General features: G+C 43.2%; 1 protein-coding gene across 1 annotated transcript in view; it reads right to left on the bottom strand.

Moving 5' to 3' along the window:
- The window catches only part of BFSP2 (beaded filament structural protein 2), a 64,818-nt gene extending 58,565 nt beyond the window's left edge, over window positions 1-6,253 (bottom strand). Inside the window, exon 1 of the mRNA XM_075316631.1 lies at window positions 5,748-6,253. Coding sequence (XP_075172746.1) covers window positions 5,748-6,203 — 456 coding nt within the window. The 5' untranslated portion in view covers window positions 6,204-6,253. The remainder of the gene's footprint in view (window positions 1-5,747) is intronic.
- Window positions 6,254-24,222: the final 17,969 nt, after the last annotated feature.

Genomic DNA, 24,222 nt, shown 5'->3' with positions numbered 1-24,222 from the left:
GGAAGAGGGACCCATAATTCACTCTCCCCCACCAGTCCTAAGTGAAAATCAAGGGCTCAGAAGGTCCACACGCCCCAACGTAGGCCAGCCGCCACTAAGGTACAGAGAAACCCATGTTTAGTGAGTGGTGTCTGTCTGTTGTGTGAATGCATTTCAATCAACCGAATACGTCACCTGATTAGAAGAAAATTGTTAAGGTAGCGGTTCCCGGCTACCCCAGTTACAGTTAACCCCGTTGCCAGTTTTACAGTTCATGGACCATGGCTTTGGACTGGAAAGCCAACCCAAAAACTATTGGGCCTTGTAAATAATTCATGGCTACCCTTCTTGCTCACGGCAGCCACTGGAGAGGCAGTTTGGAGGAAGGGCCTGTGGTAGAGTCGGCCGAGGCCCAGTCACTACCAAAACCGGTGACTAACCTCCAGGCCAGGGGTCCCCGGACTTGGGAACCCGTGACAAGGACTGCCGGGTAAGGAACTTTTTACCCGGCCCATGTGGGCGTCACCCGGACCCATTCCTGGCCTTGGGAAAAGGGGTGACAACCAGTTCTTAGAGGTGGCACCAGGGTCAGGTTTATTTGGGTGGGAGCAACAAGAAGGTGGCCCGGTCCATCCCGTTCCGTTTAAATGTGCAACGTTTAAGATTTGTGCCTCCCGTAAGGGAAGAAATTGTAAATATGTTATTATACTTGTAAATTTGTGTTTTTTCTACTTTTACAGTTCCCGTTAAAAATAAATGGCGGTGGTCAGACAGTCCGCGGACGGCATGTATTCAACCAAGGGGGAATGTAGCACCCTGGAAAACCAAGTAGATGTAAACATAGGCCCTCGCATAACACCTATCCCACGAAGGGTTAAATCAGCCGACCTGAAACCCTAGTCACCCCCCTCAGGGAAGGACGGACACACCAGTTTGTGGGACCAGGCGGATAGGGAACGCCCACCTAATGGTCTGAAGAGCCCGGGGCGGGAAAACAAGCAGATTAAGGAAGGTGAAGTTCAAGTGAGGAGTGAAGTCTGGCAGGTGCCAGGGTCGGAGCCCTGACACCTTGGCTAGCTGGCAGATGGTAGCCAGAGTCTGCAGGACACGGAAAGACGGCTGCCGGAGATCCAAGGTGGACCGGGACAGGGTTGTAGCCCACCGGTACTGACACCGGAGAACCAACCCAGAAACCGTGTGCACAGAGGGGGTACTTGGACCCTGAAGCCAGGACCGGCACCAATGGCCTAGCTAATTAACCAGTTGAGGACAGGATTTTAGGTCCTGTCCCATCCTAAGTCCCGAAAAGTAGACAACCACCCACAGAGAGGGATAGGGAAACTGCCAGGGCCAGGGTCAGCATCATACGGGCACGGCTCCCAACCAAAGGACTGGGAGTGGACTCCCGTGTTTCATACCGGGAAGTCCTACCTACAACACACTGAGTGCAGAGGAGAGAGACTTTGACTACCAACCCGGGTGTGGGATCAGATACACCCGTCTGCGGCAGCTGGTCACCATCACCTTGGTTTACCACAGGACTTGTGTGCTTTATCCGACCGTAAGTAACATCCCCTGCCTGGCCGGATGCGCCGGCCCCTGCACTCACTATCCTCAGCATAGAGACACTGGGCCCCGGGACATCCATCCCTACCCACAGAGAGGTTAACATCCAGCTGCCAGCCCAACATCGCCTTGAGCCCAGCAACGGCAGCGGTGTTGCTACATCTCACCACACACTGTGGGTGGCGTCACAGACATTTTCAAACCAATCCCGTATAAATACGTCCCCTTTTATTCGGAGAGTCCGCATGACCCCCGGGTCCGGAGAACCCCTCGAGCCGCACCGTAGATCCGGATCCGAGCAGCCCCGGCTGCTGGCATGGGGGCGGCACACATCAGTGTGACACGTACCGGAGAAAACAAGGGTCTTTTTAATAAAAATATTTTCTATATTTACCTGTATCCAACGGTGCTGTCTCTGGCTCTGCTGCCTCCCGCTCTTGACCGCCGCTCATTATACTCACTGAATATTCACTGCACTGAAGAGCTGGAAGCCGGAGCAGCACTGGGGACTTCAGTACCGGGGACCGCATCACTGGGGACAGGTGAGTATCCAGCAGTGTGTGTGTGTGTTCAGTGTATACATGCATGTGCGCTATGTAAGTGTATGTGCTCTGTGTATCCATGTGTGTCTGCTATGTGTGTATACATATGTGTGTATATATTCTCAGTATATATATGTGTGTGCTATATGCGTGTGTGCAGTGAGGACCTGGAAGCCGGAGCATCGCAGGGACAGCATCGGAGACTCTTCAGAGTTCCCAATGAACTCTGATGAACCTGTGAAGTCACCGCCCTGACACCTGCTGTAGCGTGGATGTCGCAGGGGTGTCATCAGGATGTCATCAGAATTCATTGGGAACTCCAATGACCTCCTGGACGTCTCTGCACACACACTGCTTGCTGGATACTCACCTGTCCCCACGGTGCTGTCCCCTCAATGCTCCAGCTTCCAGGTCCTGAGTGCAGTGAACACTCTATGATTATAATGAGCCATGGTCAGGAGCAGAAGGCAGCAGAGCCAAAGAAAACAGTGCCGGATACAATTGAATATAGAAAATCTTTTTATTTAAAAGACCCTGTTTTCTCCGGTACGTGTGAAACATATGCAAACACAGATGTCACACGTGTGACATACGCGTGACACACATATGACACACGTATGACACATGTATGACACGCGTATGACCATAACCATGCGTGTAACTTGTACCTGATTAAACACGGACGTCTGAAACCGGCCTTACAGATAAGCCCTTGGCATTGTAGTCCGGCACTAGGAGCGCACATATTCTTACAGGTTTTAGAGCAATCTTACTCAGAAGCAGTGAAGAAAAGCTAAGATGCAGGATTTCGACAATTATTTTTGTCACAAGTAAACTGCTTTACTATTGTATTCTTTTCATAAAATAGCCTTAATGTAAAATATAACAAATATATGAATGTAATCAGTAATGCCATTATTTTGTGCATTTGCTGCCATCTTGTGACTACCTACTTACATGAACTTTTTTCTTTGAAATTTTAAGTGCCTTTAATTAACAAATCTATCTAACACCCATAATGATCTATGCTAAAAAAAGGTAAATGTAAAATATTATATGATATGTCTTTTACTATTGCAAGGAATGTTTTCTTTTTGTCCAGTTTGCTGTACCATTACTTTTGCACTTGAGTCATTGTCTTGTTTGACACTTCAGCCTCTGGACAGTTGACAAGACACTCTTTTTCAAAAAATTATGATAGATTAGTGAAGAATTAATAATTTCTTCAACAAATATTTTTGAGAATCCAGTAATGGCAAAACACCCACATGCCATCTCCTAGCACAGCGCTTGTCTAAAATGTTCCATTACATTTTTCTATAGGTTCTTATCTCATAGCTCTTAGGCACCAACAAGAGGAGTGCTGAAATGAATCTAATATATTGTTTTAATGGCAGATTGGTGGAATATTAAAGAGGTTGGCCACTACTTTTACTTTGAAGGCCTTTACTTAGGAGATGTCATTAATGTCTGGTCGGCCAGGGACCAGTACTTCACACTCCCACCGATCAGTTGTTGCTGGTGCTGGCGGCAGCAGTAGCTAGCCCGAAATGCTCAATTCTGAAGCTGCCCCGTCAACTAATATTAGTAAGGATAGGCCATGAATGTAAAAGTAGTGGACAACCTCTTTAAATGCTGCAATTTCTGCTGATTGCTTGAACAGTGACAATGCAGCTAGCAGTATGTGACAAAATAAAGATTGCAATGGCAGCTGAGGACAAAACAATATTCCTTAGGTCTACAATGGCATAATAGGATTTTTTTTGGTCACTTTTATTTTTTTACTTGTAATTTCCTTGACGTTTTTTTGTGCCAAATTCTTCAAAATGTTGCATGTTGTTAATGAATCTTGCATTAAATTAAAAGTTTTTTTTTTTGCCATGACCCATTTTAGTTTTTTTTTTTCTAAAGTGTAGTTAAATTTGAGCAAAAATTTCAGAAGTGCATAAAATTACTCCTGGGATGAATCGGAATACATTTGCTTAGTAATCTTGGGATTTTTCAAAAAGTCTACTGTAATTTGAGGAATTAACTGAAATATCTGGAAACAATAAACCCTACCCACAGCGATAAATATAAAAAAAGCTAACACATACTGTATAAAAGAGACTTTATAAAAGGTGCAAATGAAAAGAAGAATTAAGCACAAATTAAAAACAAGTGAAAAACATTCAGAACTACACAAAAAAGGTGAAAATGCAATAATGAATTTGAACATAGTTGTAAAAAAGTTCAATTAATTACGTGTTTATACATTTAAAAAGGTGGAATAAAAACACCCTCTTTTTACACTTTGAAATTATTTTGTATTGTCAAGATTAAAAAGAAATAAAGTACAGAAATTTATGTTTCCCTGACCATAACTAAAGCCTAAATGATAATTATCTCTGTTTTGATAAAGAGAAAAAATTGCAAAATATTTTCTCTGCATCTTGAACGCCAAAGTGATTAGTCATAAAGCTTTAGACTCTTTTTACGAGGCCTTCTTATAAAAAGTCCCTGCCTAGTAGATATCTGTGATGAGACCCCAAATTTACAAATGTGACTTTATTATTCCCTTTTACACTAAATCGTTTTTATTGCTCAATTTAATTATATATAACCCAATGTGAAACCTGAGCCATAGCCATCGAATTTTAGCATTGAACCAACTTTTGTTGGACTGGCTTCGGATTAGAGAATGCAAAATTGTCCTTTTTTTCAACCAGAAAAAAGCTAATGATTTTTCATTGTCATCTGTTTTTTTGTTTGTTTTTTTGTACATTCGAACTGAACCCTGTTTTTTATGAACAACTTAATAATAAAAGACCACATACAGTTACAACTTACTAAATACAATGGATCCATGAAAAATGTATCACAGGCGAATGGTAACCCTTCTGTTTTTTGAACTTTAATTGACTTATTGTGGGCGAGTGTCATCTAGAATATGGATCAAAGTAAACCATGGTGTGTTTTTTTTATATGTGAACCTTTGGCCCACATGTAGAAATGTTCATAGACACTACCATATTGACCTTCATTGTTCTATGTGCTGTCTGTATTGCTGCATATATTGTGTTCCAGCTGCTAAAATGCAGCCACCTGAAAATGGCTTTACCTTAAACATTTGCAACCAAGGATGACTGAGTTCAATAAACTAATTTCAAATAGAAATTACTTGAGATCAGTAGGAATGGGTTGGGGCGGGGAGAGTGACATTTTCACATGGGTTATATACATGTTCCATAAATTAGTTTTTTAGATTATAAAGAAATGCTGTAATAATTAAAAATGGTTTAATGCTCATATTTTTCCACTAATATTTTCATATTACTATTTTTGCCTTATATTTTGACACTGATTGATGTTTAGCCTTTTTCATAATTATTGAACCAAACATCACACTAATTTTTAGGCTCTGTTCATATTTTTCTAAATATCTCCTCCAAGTATCATCACATTAGTTCTTGGCTAAGACATTGTTCTTCGTCTAAGACAAATATTAGCAGTGAACAGTGATTAGTGTTTCTGGTACTTTTAAATGTGTCTCTGTTCATGTAGTATGAACAAAGTTGTCCATATTGCAGTTTTAAGAGTGAATGTGTTGGGTATAGAGCAATCCCATTAAAGTCCAACTTTATACATAGTGTACTCTATAAGCACACATGAAGCACTTACCTGATGGTATATATTCTCCCAGTTGTCCCGGAGTGATCCCCAACTGCTTACAGTTGATGCTTTTTTGTCCAGGTACACTCTAATGTGTTCTTCCAACTCACGGTTCACCTGTTCTAAGGCTCTCACTTTATCTATATACTCCACCAAGCAGCCATTCAAAGATTCAAATGTGGCGGCTCTTCCTCTTTCCAAGTTTTGGGTAACATGAACAGGTGGGCCAGAGCTGCGTAGTCCCTGCATAAAAACGCTGCTGATGCCTAGGGCCCTTCGAGATACCCGAGTACCAAGACTACTTACACCACCAGTTGGGACGCTTCCTACATACACGCCTGGTGGTCTGGGAAGATTACCAGCACTGCCAATGCTCACCCTACGATTGGTAGCACCAGAACACTCAGCAGAAGGCAAAGTAGACTGTTGCCCCAAGATAGATGACCTACGCCTTGGCAAGGGCATTGCTGCAGGACACGCTCTCCACACTGTCCCTGCTATCACTCTGGGGTCCCTTCTCAGCGTTAGGTTGTTTTTTTGTTGTTGAATATTTGGGATTTCATCTTGTCATATGCAGTTCTAGAACGCAGTGTTTGTACTATTTGTCATGGAGAGTTCTGTCTCATTGTTCTACAGCATCCACTGTCTCAGCAATTCATTTCAGGAATAATCTGTTGTAAATAAATGTCCAATGAAAAGCCGTGAATGTGAATCATTTGATACCTGTCACTGGTGACCTTGGGCTATACAAAGCAGGCTTAGGGCTATTATATATTACAGTAATAAAGATGTTACACAATAACTTATAATGCAGAATTATATTGATATTATCCTCAGTATGACTTTGTTATCTTTACTTTGTCATGTAATGATGAAGGTTTTGGAAAAAGCAATAGATTTGTGCATATATAGATGTGTCCACACATGAGAGACCGTGATTGGTGTCGAGGGCCAAACCAATAGGCGGAAGTAATTCTGTTACATATTTCTATTAATTAAAATTATTACTGTTTTATATTAATATTAATTGTAGCACTTAAAGTGAACCTGCCATGTCCTCAAACATTATTAACATGCCAACATGGGGTTAATCTTCAAGTTAATTGTGTTCTAAAGCTGTGCAGTCAATGCACTGAAAGCCCAGCTACCAGGAGGAATAAATTTTATTTTTCCTGGCAGCACCCCAAAAAGTATAATGTCTCCAAAGCACTTCTACACACAATATGATATCCCCACAGCCCTCCCACACACACAATGATGTCCCCACAGCCCTCCCACACACACAATGATGTCCCCACAACCCTCCCACACATAGTATGATGTCTCCACAGCCCTCCCACACATAGTATGATGTCCCCACAGCCCTCCCACACACAGTAGGATGTCCTACAGCCCTATCACACGCATTATGATGTCCCCACAGACCTTCTACACACTATGATGTCCTACAGCCCTATCACACGCATTATGATGTCCCCACAGCCCTCCTACACACAGTATGATGCATCCACAGCCTCTCAACACAATATAAAGGCTCCTTAGACCCCCCCCAACAAAGTATGATGCCTCCTCGACAAGCTAATATAAATGCCCCCACACACATTATGATGGATCTTATAGTCCTCACACATATTATAATGTTGTTCACTGTCCACGACACATGAAATAATGGTCCTCACAGCTCCCTATTCAGTATGATTCTCTATAACTCCCCACACACAGCCCCTGCATAAGCCTCCTCCACAGAATGATTGTCTGCACAGATCCCGAACTTTATAGTTTGGATTCGCCCATCACTAATTACAAACTTTGAAGCACCACTGCAGAAGGCATCTAGGACACTCTCCACTAACTTGATTTTGTCTATCTTTTTTGCAACGAAATGATAGAAGGTACTCAGGTAGAAAATCATTCTTCTTTATTGGACTAGACCTAAAATGTGGACAGTGGCAGAGGAGGCGATGCAGGCAGAGTGACAAATGGGCTGCAGGCATTTCGTGTTTGATTATGCTTCTGTGTGACAGATGGACTCTGTTTTTTATCTTGTTGAGCTACTAAAAGTATTGGACTAATTCTATAAATCAACAGGACTATTTTAGAATTTGTTTTCACTTTTCAATTAATTGAAACCACATTAGCCGAGATTCTGAGGACAAACCCTCCTAGTGGCACATCTAGTAGAGGTGAAAAGAGATGAGTGGATCTTTTGAAGTTCAAATTCACATGTATCTCAATACTAGAAAGCCTGTATTGTGTTTCCCTGAAAATAAGCCCTACTAAAAAAATAAGCCCTAGTTATATACAATACTACAACAGTTTTCTGAAATAGGACTTGGGCAGCCCTTTCAGGATATGTAACTTTTATTAATATACGTTGCTCCGTTTTGTTGCTGTAAGCCCCGGAAGTTTATAGTCACATGCTGCTGTTAATGGAAAATTAATATTCACACCTTCCCCGACCAATCCTCTGTGCCGACGACAGTGATTGGAATGTGTGTTAATGGGAAATGAATATTCAACCCCTTCTCCACCCATATTTGTGTCCTCCCCTCTGTGCTGGTGTCAGTGATTGGAACATGTGTTATTTGCAAATGAATATTCACCTTCTTCCCTTGTCTTTAGTCCTGCCCATCCCTGTGTGCCAGCTTCAATGATTCAGTCAAACGTACTACTGCTCAAGGACAACTACTGCTCATGGCACAATTCTTGGATTGGCCGGTGGCACTCCTCGCCTGAGCATGTCAACGCTATAGAAATGTAAGCCGGCATGATTGGGTCAGAAGAGTCACCGGCCAGTCCAAACATTGCGCTGTGATCCTCAGGCAGTAATATGGCAATCTGACTGAATTACTGATGCTGTCACAGAGGGGTGAGGGGGATTATGGGTGGGGGAAAAGCTGTAATATTAATTTGAAATTAACACCTTACTTTCCTTCTATGGTTCCAAGGTGATGTTCCAATCACTGATGCTAGCACAGAGGGGTGGGCAGGAATATAGTCTGAGATAGGGGGTGAATATTCATTTGTAATTAATAGGGATGATCGAATACTTCGATTATTCGGCTTCGTGAATATTTTCCGAATACCTCGACGCTATTCGACTATTCGCGAATATTCGATGCGCAATGTAAGTCTATGGGAAACCCGAATAACAACTATTCGGGCTTCCCATGCACTTACATTGCGCATCGAATAGTCGAATAGCGATGAGGTATTCGGAAAATATTCGCGAAGCCAAATAATCAAAGTATTTGATCAACCATAGTAATTAACACTCTAGAGATGAGATCGATCCATGGAGAATCAAGTTTGAGTCAACTTGATCCTCCATGGATCGATCCGCTCATCTTTAGAGGTGAGCATATTGCTTTAAAGTGGTATTCCCATCTCCAATATCCTATCCCAATATGTAGTAGGTTTATTAATATTATTATTATTATTAATAATAATAATAATAATAATATTAGCAAATACATCCAAATAGAAATGTAGTATAGTTCTTCTGATTCACTATGTCACATACTTCAGGTATCCATGGTTATATGACCACTAGCAACTAACTAACTGTCACTACTGTCAGGATATGCATGGTCGTGACCTTGGATACCTAAGATCCTGCAATGCCCTGAACATGATGTAAGCAAGATAGTGATTTAGAAGTATATTATATTTGTAATTGGAGATATTTGCTAATATTATTCTTATTATTATAATAATTATTATTATTATTATTCCTACTACATATTGGGATAGGATCTTGGAGATGGGAATACCCCTTTAAAGAATAACTGTCATTTTTTAAAGTTTTTATATATTACGGATGCTGTTTAGTGTTGCTGATTGATGGTGGTTGTGAGACCCCACCAATCGGTCAAAACACTGCTCTGATGTGTGTAGCTCCTGTATGAGCTGATGGCACAGATCAGTGTAGGGGCTCAATAGTAAGTCTATGGATCTGAATATTTACTCTCAAAGGACTCTTTGGACCTGTTGAATTACCATACAGGAAGTGTGCACTTCAGAGTGACTGATTTGACCGATCAATGGTGGTCTCAGGACTTTGACCCCCACTGTTCAACAACACTACACCTGTAATATACAAAACTTTGATTACATGTTCGTTATTTTTAAGCATTTGTTTCTACCTGACATCTTTCTAAACCTTAACCAAACTATTGAGAGCTCTGTATTTTTTCCTCTTCTTCTCTAAATACTGCAAGGACACTGTGACATTTGAAAAAACTGTAAAAAGCAATAACAGACCTTGGCGGCTTCTTAAAAGCGGGAGTGATTTGGATAATAGAGTAGTGTAGCAGCAGGTAAATTACATTTCCCAGGGCTGTTCTGCAGCCATCGTGAAGCAGAGTAAGGGCACAACTTACATAATACTGTAAATCACTTAATTTATTATTTGTAACATGTAAATACGTAAATATACAGAGATAAATATTTTTAATATGCTTTGTTGAAAGATCTGATGCCCCAATTATTGCCATATATATATACACACACACACTATAGTATAAATCCATAGTGGAGAATCACTCACTTAAGCTTTTTTGTCGGGGTAAGATCAGGAGCACTTTTACTTTAAGGGGCACTTTGCACACTGCGACATCGCAGGTGCGATGTCGGTGGGGTCAAATTGAAAATGACGCACTTCCGGCATCGCATGCGACATCGCAGTGTGTAAAGGCTGGATGATACGATTAACGAGAGCAAAAGCGTCGTAATCGTATCATCGGTACAGCGTCGGCGTAATTCATAATTACGCTGACGCAATGGTCCGATGTTGTTCCTCGCTCCTGCGGCCGCACACATCGCTGTGTGTGAAGTCGCAGGAGCGAGGAACGTCTCCTACCGGCCTCACTGCGGCTTCCGTAGGATATGCGGAAGGAAGGAGGTGGGCAGGATGTTTACATCCTGCTCATCTCCGCCCCTCCGCTCTGATTGGCCGCCTGCCGTGTGACGTCGCAGTGACGCCGCACGACCCGCCCCCTTAACAAGGAGGTGGGTCGCCGGCCACAGGGACGTCGCACGGCAGGTGAGTGTGTGTGTGAAGCTGGCGTAGCGATAACTTTCGCTACGCCAGCTATCACCACATATCGCTGCTGCGACGGGGGCGGGCACTATCGCACTCGGCATCGCAGCATCGGCCTGCGATGTCGTAGTGTGCAAAGCCCGCCTAAGAGTCCAGCAAATTTATTCAACCGGCTCACCGGCAGCATAGCATCAGCACTTTTCTGGCTTCAAAAGGGACACAAACTCGGGTTACAGTCCTGGTCAGGGCAAGCAAATTCTCTCTCTCTCTCTGGGATTATTTCCAGAGGCATAGCCTCCACTCTCTGACCCTGTGCCAAAGAGATGCTATTATAACATATGGGACACACCCATGGGTGTAGGTATGTGAAAAGGCCAACACACCCTAATAAGTCTCATAGTACGACAGGTCCCAGACTCACATTTCCCGCTTTACGTCAATTAGGATTACCAAAATTATTTATATTTGCCAATTGGCAGAGTAACGAGAAATAATGTTTTAAGGCATTTTTATTACTTTCTGCAAAGTAAAAAATTTACATACACTAAGGAGTACTTTGGACGCTGCGACATCGCAGGCCGATGCTGCGATGCCGAGCGCGATAGTCCCCGCCCCCGTCGCAGCGGCGATATCCTTGTGATAACTGCCGTAGCGAACATTATCGCTACGGCAGCTTCACATGGACTCACCCGTCCTGCGACCGTCGCTCTGGCCGGCGACCCGCCTCCTTATTAAGGGGGCGGGTCGTATGGCGTCACTGCGACGTCACACGGCAGGCGGCCAATAGGAGCGGAGGGGCGGAGATGAGCGGGATGTAAACATCCCGCCCACCTCCTTCCTTCCACATATCCTACGGAAGCCGCAGTGACGCCGGTAGGAGATGTTCCTCGCTCCTGCGACTTCACACACAGCGATGTGTGCTGCCGCAGGAGCGAGGAACAACATCGGACCGTCGAGTCAGCGTAATTATGGATTACGCCGACGCTGCACCGATGATACGATTACGATGCTTTTGCGCTCGTTAATCGTATCTTCGAACCTTTACACACTACGATGTTGCATGTGATGCCGGAAGTACGTCATTTTCAATTTGACCCCACCGACATCGCACCTGCGATGTCGTAGTGTGCAAAGCCCGTCTAAGAGTACTATGCCTTTAAACAATATGGGACAGGCCATTTGATGTTGTTATGTTTTTGGAAGCTTATGATAGGTTTATTGGCAACATCTGATATAGAGACACACCTGTGGATCTATTTAAATGCACACCTGAAACACAGTGCTTCTTTGTATAGCATCATGGGAAAGTCAAAAGAAATCAGTCAAGATCTCAGGAAGAGAATTGTGGACTTGCACAAATCTGGTTCATGCTTGTGTGCAATTTCCAGATACTTGAAGGTGCCTCGTTCATCTGTACAAACAATTATATGCAGGTACAAACAAGATGGGAATATCCAGCCATCATACCACTCAGGAAGGAGAAAGGTTTTGTGCACCAGATATGAACGTGCTTTGGTCAGACGTGTATATCAACCCAAGAACAAAAGCAAAAGACCTTGTGAAGATGCTGGCGGAAGCTGGTAAGATTGTGTCATTATCCACAGTGAAATGAGTACTGTATCAACATGGGCTGAGAGGCCACTCTGCCAGGAAGAAGTTATTACTTCAAAAGAAACATTAAAAAGCCAGATTAATGTTTGCAAATACATACAGGAACAAAGACCTTAATTTTTGGAGACATGTCCTGTAGTCTGATGAAACTAAAATTGAACTGTTTGGCCATAATGACCATCGTTACGTTTGGAGGAAAATGGGAGAAGCTTTGAAGTCTAGGAGCACCATCCCAACTGTGAAACATGGGGGAGACAGCATCATGTTGTGGGCTTGTTTTGCTGCAGGAGGGAGTGGTGCACTTCTCAAAATAGATGGCATCATGAAGACAGAAGATTATGTGGCAATACTGAAGCAACATCTCAAGACATCAGCCAGGCACTTAAAGCTTGGGCTGAAATGGGTCTTCCAAATGGACAATGACCCGAAGCATACTACCAAACAAGTTACAAAGTGGCTTAATGATAACAAAGTCAATGTTTTGGAGTGGCCACATCAAAGCCCTGATCTCAATCCTATTGAAAATTTAAGGGCATAGCTGAAAAGGCAGGTGCGAGCAAGACAACCTACAAACATGGCTCAGTTACAGCAGTTCTGTCAGAAGGAATGGGCCCAAATTCCTACCAGCTATTGTGAGAAGCTTGTGGAAGGATATCCAAAACATTTGACTCAAGTGATACAGTTTAAGGGCAATGGTACCAAGTACTAATGAAATGTATGTAAACTTTTGACTTTGCAGAAAGTAATAAAAATGCCTTAAAACATTCTCTCCCTCTCATTATTCTGGCATTTGGCAAAATTTTGGTAATCCTAATTGACCTAAAATGGGAAAGGTTTATTCTGAATTCATGTCATATATATATATATATATATATATATATACAGTTACAGGCAACAATGTTATGAACTTTTGACCTTCAGACGTCATATCTCACCATCCACTACAGCTTGGAGTGTGAGACTAGCTTATTCTATACAGTCATATGAAAAAGTTTGGGCACCCCTATTAATGTTAACCTTTTTTCTTTATAACAATTTGGGTTTTTGCAACAGCTATTCCAGTTTCATATATGTAATAACTGATGGACGAGTAATATTTCTGGATTGAAATTGAGGTTTATTGTACTAACAGAAAATGTGCAATCTGCATTTAAACAAAATGTGACCTCTGCAAAAGTATGGGCACCCTTATTAATTTCTTGATTTGAACACTCCTAACTACTTTTTACTGACTTACTAAAGCACTAAATTGGTATTGTAACCTCATTGAGCTTTTAACTTCATAGGCAGGTGTATCCAATTATGAGAAAAGGTATTTAAGGTGGCCACTTGCAAGTTGTTCTCCTATTTGAATCTCCTATGAAGAGCGGCATCATGGACTGCTCAAAACAACTCTCAAATGATCTGAAAACAAAGATTATTCAACAGAGTTGTTCAGGGGAAGGATACAAAAAGTTGTCTGAGAGATTTAAACTGTCAGTTTCCACTGTGAGGAACATAATAAGGAAATGGAAGAACACAGGTACAGTTCTTGTTAAGCCCAGAAGTGGCCAGCCAAGAAAAATATCAGAAAGGCAGAGAAGAAGAATGGTGAGAACAATCAAGGACAATCCACAGACCACCTCCAAAGACCTGCAGCTTCATCTTGCTGCAGATGGTGTCAATGTGCATCGGTCAACAATACAGCGCACTTTGCACAAGGAGAAGCTGTAGGGAGAGTGATGCGAAAGAAGCCATTTCTGCAAGCACGCCACAAACAGAATTGCCTGAGTTATGCAAAAGCACATTTGGACAAGCCAGTTACATTTTGGAAGAAGGTCCTGTGGACTGATGAAACAAAGATTGAGTTGTTTGGTCATACAAAAAGGCGTTATGCATATATGCAAAAAAACACGGCATTCCAAGAAAAGCACTTGCTACCCACAGTAAAATTTGGTGGAGGTTCCATCATGCTTTGGGGCTGTGTGTCCAATGCCGGCATCGGGAATCTTGTTAAAGTTGAGGATCGCGTGGATTCAACTCAGTATCAGCAGATTCTTGACAATAATGTGCAAGAATCAGTGACGAAGTTGAAGTTACGCAGGGGATGGATATTTCAGCAAGACAATGATCCAAAACACCGCTCCAAATCTACTGAGGCATTCATGCAGAGGAACAATTACAATGTTCTGGAATGGCCATCCCAGTCCCCAGACCTGAATATCATTGAACATCTATGGATTATTTGAAGTGTGCTGTCCATGCTCGGCGACCATCAAACTTAACTGAACTGGAATTTTTTTGTAAACAGGAATGGTCAAATATACCTTCATCCAGGATCCAGGAACTCATTAAAAGCTACAGGAAGTTACTAGAGGCTGTTATTTTTGCAAAAGGAGGATCTACAAAATATTAATGTCACTTTTATGTTGAGGTGCCCATACTTTTGCATCGGTCAAATTTTGTTTAAATGCGGATTGCACATTTTCTGTTAGTACAATAAACCTCATTTCAATCCAGAAATATTAATGAGTCCATCAGTTATTAGATATATGAAACTGAAATAGCTGTTGCAAAAACCCAAATTGTTATAAAGAAAAAACGTTAACATTAATAGGGGTGCCCAAACATTTTCATATGACTGTATATATAATTGCCTTATTCTGTCTGTCTTTCTCCAAAATGAGTCATTACACTGACAACCGTCGCATTGGCCGCTCGGCTTGGCCCGGCCATGCCCCCCGCACGCATTGGCCGCTCGGCTCGGCCTGGCCACGCCCCCTGCACGCATTGGCCGCTTGGCTCGGCCCGGCCACACCCCCACACGCAATGGCCGCTCGGTCACGCCCCCCGCACACTGTGCCCGCTTGGCCATGCCCCCCGCACACTGTACCTCGCTCAGCCATGCTCCACGCACACTGTGCCCGCTCGGCCACGCCCCCACAAACTGTGCCCGCTCGGCCATGGCCCCACACACTGTGCCCGCTCGGCCACGCCCCCACAAACTGTGCCCGCTCGGCCATGGCCCCGCACACTGTGCCCGCTCGGCCACGCCCCATGCACACTGTGCCCACTCGGCCACGCCCCCGCAAACTGTGCCCGCTCGGCCATGGCCCCGCACACTGTGCCCGCTTGGCCATGCCCCTCGCACACTGTGCCCGCTCGGCCACGCCCCCCGCATGCCGTGCTCACTTGGCCATGCCTCCCGCACACTGTGCCCGCTCGGCCATGCCCCCAAACACCATGCCCGCTCGGCCACGCCCCCCGCACACTGTGACCGCTTGGCCACGCCCCCAAAAACCGTGCCCACTCGACCACGCCCCCCGCACACTGTGACTACTCGGCCACGCCCCTCGCACACAATGGGCACCTATACACCTCCCCCAGGACTTCTCCACCTATTAGACACCTCCCCCAGGACTACTCCACCTATTATACACCTCCCCCATGACTACTCCACCTATTAGACACCTCCCCCCAGGACTACTCCTCCTATTATACTCCTCTCCCCCCAGGACTACTTCTCCTATTAGACACCTCCCCCAGGACTACTCCACCTATTAGACACCTCCCCCCAGGACTACTCCACCTATTAGATCTCCCCCCAGGACTACTCCACCTATTAGACTCCTCTTCCCCCAGGACTACTCCTCCTATTAGACTCCTCTCCCCCCAGGACTACTCCTCCTATTAGAATCCTCTCCCCCAGGACTACTCCTCTTATTAGACTACTCTCCCCCAGGACTACTCCTCCTATTATCCTCCTCTCCTCAGGACTACTCCTCCTATTATCCTTCTCTCCCCCAGGACTACTCCTCCTATTATCCTTCTCTCTCCCCAGGACTACTCTTCCTATTATCCTCCTCACCCCCCAGGACTACTCCTCCTATTATCCTCCTCTCTCCCCAGGACTAATCCTCCTATTATACTCTCGTCCCCCAGGACTATTCCACCTATTATCCTTCTCACCTCCAGGACTACTCCTCCTATTATACTCCTCTCCCCCCAGGACTACTCCTCCTATTATCCTCCTCTCTCCCCAGGACTACTCCTCTTATTAGACTCTTCTCTCCCCAGGACTACTCCTTCTATTATCCTCCTCTCTCCCCAGTACTACTCCTCCTATTATACTCCTCTCCCCTCAGGACTACTACTCCTATTATACTCCTCTCTCCCCAGGACTACTCCTCCAACACACACCGCACAAAACATACCTCCCCCCAAAACACACACACACCCCACACACACACACCCACACAAACCGCGCAACACGCACAGCACCACACACACACAACGCTGCAGGCACACAGCGCTCCACAAACAATGCAACACACACAACGCAACACACAAACAACACCGCTCTCACACACCCCCACACCCAGACAACACCCAGAACATTTACAGCGCCCTACACAAACACTGGCAACTACACACAACAACATCTATATATATATATAACAAAATTCATACATTAACTACACAATAAATTCTAGAATACCCGATGCATTAGAATTGGGCCACCTTCTAGTTTTATAGATAATCATCTTGGCAATCTTATATATATATTTTACTTTCAACTATTTCACATCTGATTTTTGTACTTTTTTGCAAACTCGAGCCAACACTTCAATCTATTTTTTTTGACATATTAACAAGATAACAAAGTAAAATTGCATATAAAGTCATGTAAAGAGTCATGTAAAGAGAGCAGCCAGCCGATGTCACAATCAAGAAGCATATCAGTTATCAGTTATTTTCCCAGCTACTACTACATGTACTACATGTATTGTCAAGGGAGGAATTTGCGTCGAAGACTGCTAATGGAGTCCTCATTTGGGATATCCAGAGACTGCGCCGTATTGCAGTATATCAGTGCCAATATATATATCAATGTATATAAGACAAAGAACACAGACATGCTCTCTTTTCAGCCAGCGTCACCAACTGACTCGTATAATACGATAGATCCAATTATACAGTAAGTTAGCATGAATAACCTTGAAGCTAACGAAGGAGTGCTTTCACTCCCCAATTTCTCACATCACACTCCTGCCCTCCCGTACATTCCTTTTTATGAACATTACTGATAAGAGTTTGTAGCTTCACATTTTGGCTTCATCATCTTTGGTTAACTCCTTCATGATTATACAACTTTGAATTATACTATAGGTCTGTGCAATGGCTACATAGACAGACAGATAATTATACAACTACATTTTGATTAGTTATATACACAGATATTCTTATTACGTTTAAACAAACATACTACAGCTCAGGTGACCTCCACAGTCCCCCCTTAATAAAATATCTGTGAATATTATTAACCTTAAATTTAGAAATTTTCCCCATTTAGATATATTTTATTATTTGGGACTTTAATTATATCCATATCTATATATGTGGGCTTTCTATGGGATTGTTGTTTAACTTAACACTATAGGCTTTAGCTCCCCCCTTAAATACTTATTTTTATTTATTAAACATAACTCTATGATTTATAGGGGCTATTAGAATTGACGTTATTACTCTTATTAGGGCACATTATCTTGAGTAAGAAAAATTGAATCTAAACCTTATTTGAAAATTAGCACATAATTAAAAATAAAAAAAACAAAAGGACATTTGGAAATTGTGCATGGTTCTTCTTTCCGGATATGAAACACAAAGGAGGATGCTTAGTCAGTGCAAGTCCACTTAGGGCCACTTTGTGAACCTGAATAATCTGCTCTTGATAAAAAAAACAACAAAACATGATGAGGCTTCATGTATATAGTTTGTGGCACAGACTTGGAAAAACCTTCTGGGATAATGGGTAGAATAGCGTCCGCTTTCTGCTTCGGTTGTGTCGGGTCCATTGGTTTCTGAGATGTGACGTCAACTCGCGTGTCACTGCCAGTGCTCAGCAGACTAGGCCAGAGAGACATCAGCCTGATGGGATAGGCGCTTCCAAAACTTTTCCCGAGATGAGAGAATCCATAGCTAGCATTTTATATTAAGGAAAATCACTGAATATATTCATATGAGTTAGTAGGAGACAAAAACATTTGTAAATGGTTAGATTACATTAACCAAACCACATTTTTGGGTCTATGAAATGGCTGAATTAAGTATTTTAGGTTACTCAATTCGTACCCTCAACAGTCCCCCCTTGACTTACTTCTGCCATTTCCAAATACTAAGGGTACTGTGTTCCCTTAGGAAAAGAGGAAGAATGATCCGTTGGGAAATCCTGCCTGACTGAACGTTGAGGCATGGGTGGAGAGGGGAATGGGATTTCTTCACCGGTTTGAGACCAAGGACCCCTAGGCGAGTCCTCACCCTTTGTAGTTGGACTTTCCCATGTCTCAAGGTTCTCTAAGTCCTCTCTTCTAACTGTTTTGGCAATGATGGTTTGGGACTGTACAGGTTTTTTGTAAAGGATAAATATGAGCAGGACGCTCAGTGCAGCTCCGGTGGATCGACCCTTCTGCAATGCGGGGCGTGAATCCATGTTGTCCTGCCGTTGAGCTTTATTGAAATTTGTGTCCTTTTAGGATTAATCAGTCTCCTGACCGAAAACCATATACTACTAACTCTGATTTAGGATCTGGAATTAGAAAATACACTTGTTTATTTCTCTAATTAGTCAATCATATGAAAACTATACGTGCTTTGCGCTAGACCAAAGAAAAACATTTTACATTGGAACCTGTTTATTTCTAAAGAGAGACACAACACACACCAAAGAGAAATATAACACGCATTGATTACAACTTATCAGTTTGTTTTTTTTACATACCACTTGCATTATGTGGATTTTCAGCAATGACGTCGTTTTCTGCACTGGAAAGCCTCTGACCAGACCTGGAAAGAAATCTACACAACACGCACAGACTTGCATACAACGTGCTCATGATATACATCTATAATCAGTTTGCAGTCTCTAAGAATGGGTAGAGCAGGTGCAGGGTGTTTCTATGGACTCTTTACAGTTTTTCCTCATTGTTTTAAAAACGTGCTCCACAAAACCGGGTGAGTTTATCTACCTGGGTACTGAACCCTGGCGTCACCAAAGCGCACACTGATTTCCAACTGTCACAGATGTTAGTCCATGTTACTTGGGCCATCATTAAGAAGAGATCTCATGGCAGAGAAAGCTTACCGCCCTTCATCCACAGACCTTCCTCAGTCAGCCAGCTCCCTGCGGCTCGCACTCCACTCCTTATTGGTTCACTTGATCCTGTAGGGATTTAAGAACACAAGGAGTGACAGAAGTCACTGACGTGACAGATGTCACCGAGGCATGGTCTCTATGCATGGTAAAGGACTCCTCAACTCTAGGCCTGTTCACTGCTTCTTGGTCAGCTGCACCTGTGCGGGGATCTCCATCCGATTCCATCAGCTCAGATCTAGACTTTCTTTTCGGCGTACCTAGCTTATTTGACAACAGGAAAAATATACATCCTACATACATTTTGACTATCTTACCTACCTCTGCTCCACCCATCTAGAGAGGCACTTACGTCACTTCCTGCTGTACCGATAGGAGAGGAGGGAGTGGCCTAAATTTAGACTACCTCATGTTGTGTAAACTGTGGCATATCCAGTGCAGAATCGACCACCATCTGATTTCATCTATAAAAACAAAAACTAAAAGAAATATGCATTAGATCATTCCTATAACAGACATATATTCCTACATTCATAATAATCCAAAAAAACATGACATAACTGTTGCAAAAGAAAGGCCAGCTTTAAAGCGTATCCAATATGTCTGCTGCTGGAAAAATGCAATAGATATCTACTTCCTCCCTTTTTATATACTACTGTGGCAAAATATATAGATCCATAACAGTAAACAATATGATTAACCAACAAATAAATATAACTTATACTCTACTGGGAAATTTTGAAACCTTACAACAGGGTTCATAGATATTCTGTATCTACAAAAGAAAAGGAAAGTAATCAATATTGGTATTTTGTATGCAAAAATAATACAAAACAAAAACATAACCATAAAAACAAAAAAAACCTAATTTGTATATTTTAAAAAAAACCAAAAAACTTTTCCCTGCAAAATTAATTTAATTATTTAAATAGCAGCAGATTACTATTGATAATCTCCTATGAAATTTTGAACTCTAAGGATAAAACAAAATCCACTCCACCAGCCGGAAAAAGCACGTGTTAGTACATAAGACAGAAACAGCTTTGTAAATCTGCTGAAACTACTTTTTTTTTTCCCTCTGCTCTCTACAACTTGTGACTAGCAGCAGCTTACTGAAAACACTCCCACACATCCCTGCGCTGACTTATGCCCCCCCCTGTCTCCTTCAGGATGCGCGATGTTAGAACAGCTGGTGGGAAAAACAGATACAAGAAAAAAAAACCATGGGCAGAACTTTCACTATAGAAATATATAAAATATATTTCTGTACCGTGTCAGCCAGCAGAAACAAAAGTACTACAGAAACATGTATTATAGAAACCTTAAGATTGATGGAGTGGAATGGAGAACATCATTAGAGCGGGTAGCTTGGGACTGGAAATCACTGCAACAAAAACAAGCAGTCCGGGGCTCCCCCCTGTGTCATTAGGGAAGGTTGGGGCAGACTCCTGGGTGCAGCCGGACTGTGGGCAGTATCTTGGGAAATCTCCTGGGACTGATTTAAAGGGATACTGTGATACTCTGGGAAAAAGCACACCAGGCTTCAGGTAGATCATTACTGGATCTACAGGGAACACCTTTATTGTAAATTTATGTGTTGCAAGTTTTGGTTACGGTTTTGAGGGTACCTGGCTAAACACTGAGATTTGGGGGCGTGACACTTTCTTTGATAGTGACCAAACAAACTGACCACAACGCCAACAATTCTGTTGCTGGCTCTGCTGGTTTTGTTGATTGGGATCTACGTATATGGGGTTTGGGCCCTGTCGGGGCATGGGCTGTGGTGGGGGCTGCACCGGCGCGGTTGTATACACAAGGGCCAAAAACTGTCTCCTGCTTTTACTTTGGTGAGATTATCCAGGTCCTTCGAGCAGCTGAATATAACTGATGGACCTGTAGCATCTTCCTATAAAACCGCATAGGGTTAATTTCGGGATCTGGCAGGCAGGGGATTAATGTCGCTGACTGGATGGGGTTGAAGGGGACATTTAAATGAGGGCTGTTCCTCATTAGATTCGGGGTAAGGCTCACTATGTGTCCTAGGGGAAGGAGGGGGATCCAAGGGGAGGGGATTGGTAATTGGGGAGTGTGACGGCAGACTGGCCGGTGAGGGGAGAGATGGCATTGCAGGTATGGGAGGGACCAGGGTTATGGGTGTGGAAAGAGTTAAGGGATGCTGTCTAGTGACTGCAGCATCTGTGAATATCTCCGGGACGGGGGAATAGAATGGGGATCAGGTTGTGGGGCAGCAACAAAACAACCTGTCGGAGGACCCTCAGATCTGTCCTCAGACTCGGGTAACATATAGAAAAACGCAACATCTCCTCTCTCATCCTCTTTTTTGACCTCAATATATCTTTCTGATAGCAATATCTGCGTTATTCTGTTAAACAATTCAGCATCAATTAACAAGTAATACTTTGAAAATCTCCGGGGCACGTTACACAGCTGAACTCTCTCCAGCATGTGCCCCTCCCTAAGGAATGTTTACTAAATCCATTCTGTGAATCCTTAGGTTTCTCAATCTTGACTTCTCCGTTCTAAACATTTTTACTATCTTGGTGGTGTTTGGATTACACTAATATATGACTATGCGGTGTAAGCGTTAAAGCCCGGACGGAACTTAAGGCTACACCTCTATACTAGCTGGCAACTCCTCAGCTATATCTCTCTCAAACCTGGTCACAGATCTTTCTAAAAATTAGCCCACTGATCTTTCAAAAAATTGATCACAGATCTTGCTAAAAATTAGAGCACTGATCTTCCAGAGCTTGGTCAAAAACTAGCCCAAAACTTTAGTCCCAGATCTTCCCCCCCAAAAAAAATGGGTCACTGATCTTCCAAAGATTGGTCAAAAATTATAGTAATAAGGGTATCCCGTGATATGGAGGAGGGGTACAAAATGTATTCCCTTCGGACTTGATCAGCTGCACCAAAATTAATGTCCTAATCCCTATCTTCAGCCATGGGAACCCCCTAATAAGGGTATCTCGTGATATGGAGGAGGGGTACAAAAGGTATTCCCTCCGGACTTGAGCAACTGTATCAAATTTAACGTCCTAATCCCTATCTTCAGTCACGGGAACCCCCCGCGTCTTTAATTACAGACCGGGTCAGTCTAACTAGCTATATCCAGCCACCACCGTCTTTCCTGCCCTAACAACCGTCCTCTGGATCCCGTGTGACACTCGATCCACACCTCAGGGCTGGGATCGTGCTCTGAGCTCCTGCGGGCACTACCCCTGAGTCACAATCAGGAACCTTTTAACACCGATACGGACACACAGCCCGTCACTCCCTCCTCTCCAAGAACAACCACAACGGTAGTGAATACACAGTATGTAACACTTACCAAGGGTTGTAGGGGATCAGCCTGGTTGGAGCGGAGAGAGGTCTCAGTCCGTGACATCCAAACGATCGGTATCTCCAGGTCAGCAGTGTGTCCGTGGAGCCCCACGCTGATGGGCGCCAAACTGTCAAGGGAGGAATTTGCGTCGAAGACTGCTAATGGAGTCCTCATTTTGGATATCCAGAGACGGTGCCGTATTGCCGTATATCAGTGCCAATATATATATCAATGTATATAAGACAAAGAACACAGACATACTCTCTTTTCAGCCAGCGTCACCAACTGACTCGTATAATACGATAGATCCAATTATACAGTAAGTTAGCATGAATAACCTTGAAGCTAACGAAGGAGTGCTTTCACTCCCCAATTTCTCACATCACACTCCTGCCCTCCCGTACATTCCTTTTGTGTGAACATTACTGATAAGAGTTTGTAGCTTCACATTTTGGCTTCATCATCTTTGGTTAACTCCTTCATGATTATACAACTTTGAATTATACTATAGGTCTGTGCAATGGCTACATAGACAGACAGATAATTATGCAACTACAGTTTGATTAGTTATATACACAGATATTCTTAAGGTACTGTCACACATAACGAGATCGCTAGCGAGATCGCAGCTGAGTCACCGTTTTGGTGACGCAGTTGCGATCCCGTTAGCGATCTCGTTATGTGTGACACTTACCAGCGATCAGGCCCCTGCTGTGAGGTCGCTGGTCGTTGCAGAATGGTCCAGGCCATTTTCTTCAAAGGCGATGTCCTGCTGGGCAGGACCCATCGCTGTGTTTGACACTGTGTGACAGGGTCACAGTGACTGCTGAGATCGTTATACAGGTCGCTACTGCGATCTGTATTGTTCTGCATCACTGGTAAGATCTCACTGTGTGACATCTCACCTGCGACCTCCCAGCGACTTATCTGCGATCCCTATCAGGTCGCATCGTTTTTGGGATCGCAGGTAAGTCGTTATGTGTGAAGGTACCTTTATTACGTTTAAACAAACATACTACAGCTCAGGTGACCTCCACAGTATAAAATCAACAAACTTGTTGTAATTTCAAAACAGATACTTAGACGTATAATCAGACATACAGAAAATATGACGATATTCAAGATAAAACTAAACTAAAACTAAGAATGGTAATCCCTAAGGTAGAGATTACCGCATGTAAAGTGGGGAAGAACAAGCAAGACAGTTTCTCTACCTCTTGGTTAAACTTGCAATTAGAACTCATCAAGATTATGATATTCCGTATTATCGGTATTTATGTGATTAGAAGTAAGTATCAAGAGCATAAAGTGCGTAAGGGTATAAGAGAAAGATAAGGCATAGCATAGGTAGCAAGAA

Source organism: Anomaloglossus baeobatrachus, chromosome 6 (assembly GCF_048569485.1).
Source record: "Anomaloglossus baeobatrachus isolate aAnoBae1 chromosome 6, aAnoBae1.hap1, whole genome shotgun sequence".
NCBI classification, from domain to species: domain Eukaryota; kingdom Metazoa; phylum Chordata; class Amphibia; order Anura; family Aromobatidae; genus Anomaloglossus; species Anomaloglossus baeobatrachus.
The sequence above is the reverse complement of the archived record's forward strand: the minus strand, read 5'-3'. Positions and strand labels throughout refer to the sequence as shown.